Here is a 10,309-nt window from a genome sequence, read left to right on the forward strand (position 1 = left end):
CGATCTCGATAAAAAGAAAATGGAGCGCGCGACGATGACTCGAACATTCTATACGAAACATTAACATATTATATTACCCGCCGAACATTTCGACCGTATGATTACTACGAAAGTACGTCCTTTATTACCTGTCGATTAAGAAACCGCAGGTGGAAATGATTTGCAAGTTTGCTAACGTCCTCCCCGAGACATTGTAATACTCGGCGCAATTTACGCGCTTATTCGCGATAACTGCGAGGTGCCAACTCGTGGACAGCGAAATCGACAAGTCACCATTGTGGTTCCTACGAAGAATTTCGCGTCTTTTATTGTAATCTGTGCTCGAATGCGATGAGTCTTCGTAATTTCGGTCGTCGTAATGGTCGTTTAAAGGTCACTTGAAATCGCTGATGGTAAACTATTTACGACTTAAATAACCTATAACAATATTCCAATTTTGTTCGAATATAAAGGAATGTATGAATGAACGACCGAACGAACGAAATAATTTCTTCATTATTGTTAGTATAAATATCTCTTTATCGTGCGAGTAGTTATAAACATATCTGTATAAAACGTGTGTGCGCGCGCGTGCGTGCGTGTATATATATATACATATATCTTACGAGTTATAAGTTAGTTATGAGGAACCGTAAAATATCGAATATTGACTGATTCGATCGATCGTTCGGTCGATCGATCCATCGGCAAAGTGGTTTTTAATTACATCGACTAAAGTTATTAAACGTTTTGACCGATCGTATCAGTCCGTTGCGGCATTCGGTTCAATCTCCGATTCCCATATCGCGTTGTTCGTTTAATCGATGGAAGGGACGGCCCGTTAAATGGTCACTAACGCTGTACGTGCGTGGCCATTGTTCTGCCGTGTAATATGTTGCCGAGTGCGTTTCGACGTTTCTGCCGAGATACGAGAGTCGATAGAAATGTATCGTACGACTGATATAAAACGGAGGAAAGTCTTCTAAGAATCGAAAGACAAGGTGGATATACGCACGGAATCTTAATCAAAAGGAGAGAGAAACAGCCGAGGTCTTATGTGGATCGCAGCCTGTATCAAGCGTGGACCAACAAATAAGGTTCTCTTCTTAGAAACTCTTGTCATTATTGTTCAACGTCGCGTCGTAGTTTCGACGAGTATCCATAAATTCACTTTAGCTACGAAGGAAATCTTGATACGGAGTTTCGTCGGTTGATGAATCGCTCCTCCTTATTGTATTCCGTTTTCTACGAGCAACGTAAGTAGATATGTATATGTAAGTTAAAGATCAAGATTCTCAATCTGAATCGATCGTTCGATAGCTCGTGATCGATATTTTCTAACTTTATGAACGTTTTCTATCAATTTTTGACGAATGGAGATCGAAGTCTCAAAAATGTATCGTCGATATTCTTTTTTGATAGAACTGAGAAACAACGATGTTCCTTGAAAATTGTTCTTTAGGATATTCGATCGATGGCCTCGATCGAGGGTAGAGCCAACGAAAATTCTAAAGGATTATCAAAATTACAGACTTTGTCGTTTCTAACGGTGGCTCATTTCCCTCGGAGCCATTAAAACGCTGTACTTTCACGGTAATAGAAAAAAAGAGAAGAGTACTGCTAATTAACGTGCCGCGGTGAGGCCATTGCTCCTATTTGACGAGTCGCGTTAGTTATAAATCGATATAACCATGCCGGTCGTCGACTAATGAGATGAAACGTGATCGCCTTTCTCTCGTTAAACGCACTGCGTAAAATAAAATCGCCTCCTCTCTGGTATGCCATACCTTGACGTTTCTCGCGTTACGCCGATTCTGATAAATGGATTTATCCGATTGAACGTTCGAATTAATCGTTCAAATCGGAACGTTTCACGCTTGTCTCCGGGGAACGAATTTACATGAAATTATTTCTAGAATGAACGAACGCGATAAAATCCTTTTTTAAAATTCATTTAGGTGACTCCTCTAGCATCTTTCACAAGAGTTATATAAATATTTTTATATAAGCATCGCGAACAATGGATATATGTAACCGTTTATGTACGTATTCGCTTTATATATCGTATAAACGATATAAAAGGGCAATTAATCACAAAGTAGAATGAGGCAAGGAAATCCCTCTTTAACAATTTCCCAACGAGTAGCTTTATTTGCCTTTTAACGTAAAATGTTTAAAATACGTGCGGCTGGAGAGAGATAGCGTGTGAAAAACAAAGATAAAAGTAAATATTTTTACTGGCCAAATAGATTTTCTCGATTTGTTGTTGAATAATCCGATTACTTTGTATGATCTCTTTCGTACGTATTTTTCACGACGTTGGAAACGATCGGACGATTTTGTTGTTAAAACTAAAAAAAGAAAATGAGTCCTTAACGCTCGTTGAACTCAATTGTATCGCGTCTTACGTTATTTTCTATTTTTTCTTTTAGAGGAAAATCCAGTGTGCTACACTTAACGACAAGAAGGCTATGAAATTTTGTGAATTCGAGGATCTCTGGCTAGGAACTTACGTTCTCAAGGCATATAAACGACGGGCTCCTTCCCGTTCGAGATACAATATTTCGCGATAGAGAGGGGTAGATACCAGGAAGCTCGGGCTTTCAAGGATAAGGCTATTGGAATCTGTCGATCCACTCGGCTGATTATTGGTATTGTGGTCTTCTCGAGGAGCACGCTCGTTTTCTTCGTTCTCTCATCGCACAGGGTGGAATCGAACAATTCGTATAATTCGTACGTTCGTTCTCTCGTTCGAATCGATATAACATACATATACATATATATACATATGCGTACATATACATATACATATATATATATATATATATATTTATATATATACACACACGTGTGCGTGCGTGTATGTAGTTAAGTTCTTTGCACGATAATGAGCGTGCTTCATGAACGATAAGATCGATAAAATGAGATTTTTACAGAACGACTTTTGATTTTAACAATGAACGACAAATGACTTTTGATCGAAACGATATCTATCTATTTTAATATAACGTTCTGCGTAATGAATAATTTCCGAAAGAAGCAAGTATTTAGATTTATCTTTGGCATCGTCTAAGACATCGCAGTGCTTAGCATATTTGCATCAAAGCAAACGTTCATGGCATCCTACCCGAGGAAATGCCGAAGGTCAGTCGAAAATTTAATAAGTAAATTACTCGAGCGAGGGGAGAGAACGTTCCTTCGCAAAAAGGGGAGTTTATTTTGCCCGTTGATCCGTTTTCAATTTGATCCGCAGACCTCGTTCGTCGTCTTTTCGCGTGATCTAATGTCTTAAGAAATGTTTTTGTGAAAATTTCAAACTTATACTTTAATCGCAAGTAAGTGATACGTATACGTAATACGTAATAATACGTAAGCAATACATAAAACATATGTCCGTAACGTTCACCGGATGATAATTGAATTAATTAACGAAGGGACACGTTTCTCGTCTTGTCGTTTAAATTTAATGTCCAAAGAAGATATTGAGAGCGTAATACGGCAAATTTCCGAACTATGTTAAACTATGCAAGATGTTGGCGTGTATAGTTTCTAAGTGGAGCTTAAGCCCGCGTGTCCCTGGAATACCTACCTGTCTTGGATTCTAGGAAATTCAAAGTCACGTCTCGACACACGCAAGCACGAAGCTCTTGCGTCTACTAACATTCTCCGTGCTAACGATGCAAAACTTTAAACAACGCACTCTCTGTAAAATCGTTATTATCTTATCCTTCTCGCCCTATTCGTCTATTTATCTTTCTTGCCTTTCCTTCGGACTATTTTACAAATTCTGTTCATGAACGAATTTTGTAAAAATCCGAATAGAACTCGAATCGATCGAACTCGCGAAATGCTCTCGTCTTTAAAGATCGGACACAAAGGGGAAGATTTGGGGTATGTGGTTTGAGATAATCAATAACTCGGTTATAAAGTTCGAGGGGTGAACGTGTCTTGATGCATTACCAGTTTGATACTGGTTCTTGTGTGATGTTATAATTTATAGGTATTTCTCTGTATCTCAGTGAAAACATGTTCGTTTAAAAAAAATACAAAGACAAGGACGAAGTATCGATTCGAAACTACATATGGTCTAAGGCAGATGCCTCGGAAACGTTTCTTTTCATTCAGTCATCTCTCGGAAGAGTGCGAAAAATCGTTTGACGCGTTTGAAAACGTATTTTTCGATCCTGCGTCTCGTATTTCCTCGAACTTTCTCTTTTGCATTCTCGTCACACGACACCCGACCGCCCAAAAACGTAATCCATGTAGAAACGAGCGTGCCATTCGATGTAATTAGGGTGGTGTTTTCATAAAGACTTGGAGGGGAATAAGGTGGACCACAAAATACTATTGCTATCCTGGTTATTAGGGGGAGAGGGACAAGAAGCTAAGGCTAACCTTTGTTCGAGAGTTCGATGGCGTAATATTATCGTAATGCGATCCGAGTTTGCATCAGTCGGTCCGCTCGCAAACTTCGTTTGAAAGAAACGAATGGGTACTCGTTGTGTCGTTTAGTTCGACTAGTTATTTCATCCCAATAGAATGAAAAAACTCACACTTTTTTTTCTTTTCTGAAATCGTTTCGCATTCCGTTGATCAAACGTATTCCTATTATTTTCTTTACAACAATAGACGAGTAAAAAGATAAATACGAATCAATGATCTTGTAAGTAGCAGCGAAAGAAACGTTTTAACTTCAAACGTTTGACACGGCGTTACACCGAGTTGTACGATGTAAGAAATAAAGAAAAATATTCTAGTCGCTCGAGTTTCGATTCTTCTCTCGATCTCGAGTGTTTAATCGAAGATGATAAGCGATCGAGCTCACGACCGAATGTCTGTACCGATTTAATCGCGATTGAAGTGTTGAAACAAAGGAGATACGTTTTCCAATCGAGGAACGTTCGGAGAAGTAAAGGTTCGCGGGACTATGAGACAGAAGGATCGCGTGAAAGATCACGTTCGTTTCGAAGTCATCCCTCGCAATCATCGATGTCACGGTGCGATTAAGATCCACCGCGATAAAAGTCGCGATCGTTCGTCGACAGTAAGCTGTTATTACGTGTCCCATTGAAAAATACTACGAAGAAGGAGGAGAGGATGTTTTTGTCTCGTAAAATGATAGAACGACAGAAAAAATAGCATAACGTGCGTGTACACGTGATTTGCGACTTCCTATTCGGCGAACGAAAGGTGAGTTTTCCGTTGATAATATGTAACGGATGTTCGCGGACTTGAAAATCGTACGTATCTTCGTTGATTGCGAGCAGTTCAATTGAAACGGACAGCGAACGCTTTGAAATTACGCGCCATTTGTCGCGCGCATTACGTGTCGCGAACCAGAGCTTATAGGTTTGCTTACGCGTGAACAATTAGTTTTTTAGAGGATAACGAAAGATAAGTGTACACTCGGTAAAGGAATCACCGTTGATACCTACTATTACAAATTGTGTTTTACATTTAGAACAATTCGCTACAAAGTGATTAGAAAACGAGCCGTCGTCGTTCGAGCTGCGTGTTGCGTGTTGACGACTGGACGAATAATTATTTACATAAATACATACGTAAGCGTATATCGATGCCTTTGATCGACTGTATATTTAAAAATTTGGATATATTTTGTGTATACAAGCGTATACACGCCGCACTGTTTACGCGATCAACGGTTCGTGTGTCGCTGTTCAATAAATTCATTAACGAAGATAAACGTATACGAGTTTACGTTTAGTAAAGAGAATCTCAAATGTATTTACGTGATTATTTTCTCAAAAATAGATTAAGAAGCGAAGCGAAGAAAAAGAAAAAGAAGAAAAGAAAAACGAAAGAAAAGTGTATCGAATTCTTACCACATGGATGCCTTCGGTGTCTCTTCTGAGATCACCACTCCTCTGGCCCGCCGTAACGGCCGCGCTCAGGTGATTATAGTGATGCTGATGAAGCGTGTTCAGTGTCTGTGTGTAAGGATCACCGACGAGGTAATCCAGGTGTTGAGGCTGCCCAAGACCCGGATGCTGTGGGCTGGCGGGCGCATGATGATGCGACGGGAACGGCGGTGGAAAGTACGGGGGTTGAAAGTCCGACGCCGTTGGCAAAGACGCACCACCGTGATGCGGCATTCCGCCACCGTTTCCATTCCCTCGATGACCATGATGATGAGCACCCGAGTAAGGCGACGAGTTTCCGCCGCCCAGCGAGGAAATACCTCCATGACCAGTCAGTCGGTCCTGCGGACACAACATATACACGTTTTATCTATCCGTCCTTTTTGTTTCGGGTAATCCGCCGGTCGCTGTTGACCGCGAATATGCGATTCGTTAGTTACGATGACACAATAATGGAGTTTACCGAAGTTTGCTCGAGTGCTTTCGAGATTAGGTGGAACTCTTTATAAGTTTCTTTATTCAATAATAAGAGATACGTACAGTTTGGATAATGCTTTCAACGAATTAATATAAAATCGATCACACGAGTCTCTCGGAAGGCATACTAATCGATGGTACTACTTTTCTAACTTTCTTTTTTACTTTCTACTTCAAGTTGATTTCTTTGGCTTTGAAGAATCTTCGGAAATATTTTCTATGTATTTTATCGCTTTGGCTATTTCTATTCGGAAGCTTAAAGTTAAAATTTCAAAATGATTTCAAACAAGTACGATAGTCGATCGACAATTTGACCGAGTCAGAGGAGAATTGAGAAGCATCGTAATTGTTTCCGAATAATTGCGAACGACTCGTAAATCTTCGATTTGTCCAAGCATCGACACTCTTGTTGGGCGTAACGGTCGCGCGATGAAATAATACCAATCTCTTTTGATCTCGACTATTACTCACAGCGAAGATAATATCGTACCTCGGGTATCTGTAAATCGGGGGAAAGGCTTTTGCTTCGGCGAGGAATATTCGAGCCATTAGGTATCTCCTTCTCTCTCTTTCTTTTTCTCTTCGAGATGCGATACCATCTCGAACGTCTTTATAAACCGAGTCGGCGTAAGGGCTAAACCGACAACTTTTATCTATGCCGACGTATCGCCTCTTGTTCCTCCAACTGTCTTTAAAACGCTCGAACACATTCGAACGCTTCGGCATTCGGTGAGAATCTAATGACACGAGTAATTTGTAAGATCCGACTAATTTCTCATAGATCTTTCATAGATTATATATCCGAACTCATGTCGATTTTTTGTCGAGCAAGATACTCTCCATTGATATTCCGTAGAAATAAACGATCTCGACGATGTGACGTAACGTACCGAAAGAAGTTTACGAGAGTCTTAATGCGGCCATCTCCGGAAGGGATAATTTCTCTCCTTTCGGCACTGCTTTATGACCGTAGAACCTGTTCGCGCGAATTCTTTCTCCTACGGGAGCGGCCTTTATCGAGCAACGAAATTTGCCATGCTCTTCCAAGACGATCGACGGAGTCAATGATCTTCCGAATACACTTCGCTCAATTACCGTTTTTTAAGATAAAAAAAAAGAAAGTAAAATTTCAACGCAGTAAATGTTGCGTTCTCTGATTATCTTTTATGAATCAAAGAAACGTTAAACCATTGATTGTTGCAGTTCTTTCCTGGATATTAAAAGAGACATTAAGAAATTTCGAAGCTCTTACGGAAAATCCGAAACGTCTAGATAAGAATCAAAGAGTACGAAACGTTTCTCGTCAACAATCATCGATTAAATTCGATATCTACTAATGCGATTTAAATGCGTCGTTCCAAAAATAAACGAGAAATTGGTTAAAAGAAGAGAACGTTGGGTTCTTCCCTTTTTTTTAATCGTAACCATATCGATGTTTCTAATTAACAGAGAAACGTTACATTGCCTATTTATTGTTGTTGTGTTGTTGTTGTTATTATCATCATCATCGTCGGCGTCATTGCTGGTATTATTAAAGAGAACATGGTACGTTCCTTTCGTCGAATGAATCTTCGATTGGAATCTTCCAAGATCTCAAAACTTTTTCTAATCTTTTCTTCGTTCAAATTGAAGAGAATTCGCTGCATATTTAAAATAACCGGTAGTTACAAAGATCTTTACGAGTACATACATATTTTGCTAGAATTTAATAGCTTTTAAATAAACACGTTTTATAGCGGTACTAACATGTAACGATTCTTTAACGAGTACCGTTCATGGCGCGACATCAGAGGCGAAGAACTGTCGTATATTTAACAAAAACAGTAACAACGTTACGCACATTCACAAATTAATATAAAGTAAAAAATTATATATAATCACAGTCGGTCAATTTTATTGAACTTTTTCTTCGTTCGTCGATATTCCTAATTCGGTAATATCAATTACGATAAGTTTTCGTTCGATCGTAAAGTTTACAATTAAAAGGTTTCACAAAGAGTTAAACGGCGTATAAACATAGTAAAATTAGATTTGAATATTCCGGTGTGTTCGAAAAGTATTCGTACGATTAATCGATTAAAACCCGATTCCAGGGATCGTTGAAATGATTCTTCTTAGAAAGTATTTTCGTTCATTTCGATAAACGAAATGAAAATTCGTTGACGAAACGTCGTAATGATTTCTTTTAAAATCGTTATTGATCTTTTTCCGATCGAATTGAAATTTGACAAACGTTTCTCCAAAATTTGAGAGATCAAGCCTGGAGTTAGAAAAGTATAGGAAATAAATGATAAAAGGGATGAGACTCCACCTCGACTTCGATGACCGTGGTCATGTCAACGTGTGGCGCGTAACAGAGCGCCAGCTTGTCGGCTGTCGGCGCTTCCGTGCGCGGCGGAAACATCCCTAGGATCTCCAGTTTGCGTTTTTCACGAGATCTTCCTTTCTCGATCCAGCCAACTTCTTTTCATGCGAAATCACTCGATATAAAATATGATTCGAGTGGAGCGTATGGTAGAGAACAAACACACTTTCTGATCTCTTATATCTTTCGCACTGATATCTTTCTCTATTTCTTTCTCTTACTCGCACACGTTTCACAACACGAAATTCACGAGCGAGAACACAGCACCCCTCGTCCCATTGTCCTCCTTCCTTGCCTCGTGCGAGACTCGGACAGAATAGGCACTCGAGCACACGGACGAATCGATTTTTATCGCGGATCGCATTCGCGTATTTCTACCTTGCTCGCATGTCTTGGGATTTCTTAGTGACAGGATTGATCGATCTCGGTGATCATTGCGCGAAGCTCTAACAAGGGAAAGAACAAAAAGGAGGGGGGATGGTTCATCGTTTTCTCTTTTGTTCTTTTCTCTTTCGTAAACGACAAAAGTTCATAGACTGGATGCTGTAGATTCTTAACTTAAGAGGAATAAGAAGGGGTTGCTCGCGAACAGGTAGAATGGACTAGTGTTTCTCTCTCTCCCTCTTTATCCGTCCTTCTTTCTTTCTCGTTTCTGACCCAAAACGTAAAGGTGAAAGAAACAGCTGATCGGTTACGATCGTACGGTGTGTCGCGACCGGCCGACTGAACGACGACGACGATGTCGACGAAACCGTACGGGAGGTGCTACGGCGTGCTCTTACCGAGTACTACTACCACCACCATTTCCACCACCACCGTCATCGCTAGTACTACCACCACCACACCATTGCCACTACTACCAGCAAGCACCGACACCAGTTACCAACGATCTCTCCTTCTCTTTCTCTCTTTCTCTCTCACTTTAGCAACGTACGAAGAGGCTCGGATAGACCGCGTAGTTTCAGCACGCGCCTGACTACTACTTCGAGGACCGAAATTTGCCCGAGGATACGCTGAACACCACGTGGACGGCTTCTACTCCCAGGATACCGGTGCTCCCACCACTTCGGCGAACACCGACCGTCGCCCGTCCCAAACGAGAGCCGAGCGAATGAGAAGGAACGACTCGCGCGCTTTTGCACGACGCTTGCCGATTCCTCCCGACGGCTAGGAAGGAGAAAGACCGATCTCTTCTTTCGTTGGAGATCATCGAGGGATGAGTTTGCTACGAGCAAATTTTCAACACTTTTCTCTTCACGTTCGTAAATAATTTCTTTTATTATCTCTTTGATACTCGAATATGTTTAGATAATCGAGTTACTTAACATTCGATGGATCATGCTTTTACGGAAACTGATATCGAGTTATCGAGGAGTAAGTACTTATGCCGATCTCGTTCGATTTTTTCTTGTCGAGTTTGAAAATCTCCTGTGGCAGTGACAAAGTGTTACAACATGTTTCCTGATAGATCGAAACGTCGTTGCCGTCGGCTAGGATTTTTGATCGTTTCCTCATGTCTTTGTAGAGATAGGCGTGGTTTCCGTGATTGTGTCACGTGTCAACTGTTGTCGCAAGTGTAGCGAGTAAAGAATATTCTTAGATTGTTTTT

At 40.5% G+C, this 10,309-nt stretch overlaps 1 protein-coding gene across 9 annotated transcripts in view; it reads right to left on the reverse strand.

Annotated features, from left to right (window-relative positions):
- The window catches only part of LOC127066936 (transcription factor AP-2-epsilon), a 136,886-nt gene that overhangs the window by 29,993 nt on the left and 96,584 nt on the right, over positions 1-10,309 (reverse strand). For 8 of the 9 annotated variants that reach the window (XM_051001322.1, XM_051001283.1, XM_051001272.1 and 5 more), the window contains one exon: positions 5,823-6,200. In XM_051001322.1, coding sequence (XP_050857279.1) covers positions 5,823-6,200 — 378 coding nt within the window. Of the gene's footprint in view, positions 1-5,822; positions 6,201-8,646 lie in introns of all 9 variants that reach the window. The other variant, XM_051001263.1, reaches the window with a different exon arrangement.

Source organism: Vespula vulgaris, chromosome 1, assembly GCF_905475345.1.
Source record: "Vespula vulgaris chromosome 1, iyVesVulg1.1, whole genome shotgun sequence".
Classification (NCBI taxonomy): Eukaryota; Metazoa; Arthropoda; class Insecta; order Hymenoptera; family Vespidae; genus Vespula; species Vespula vulgaris.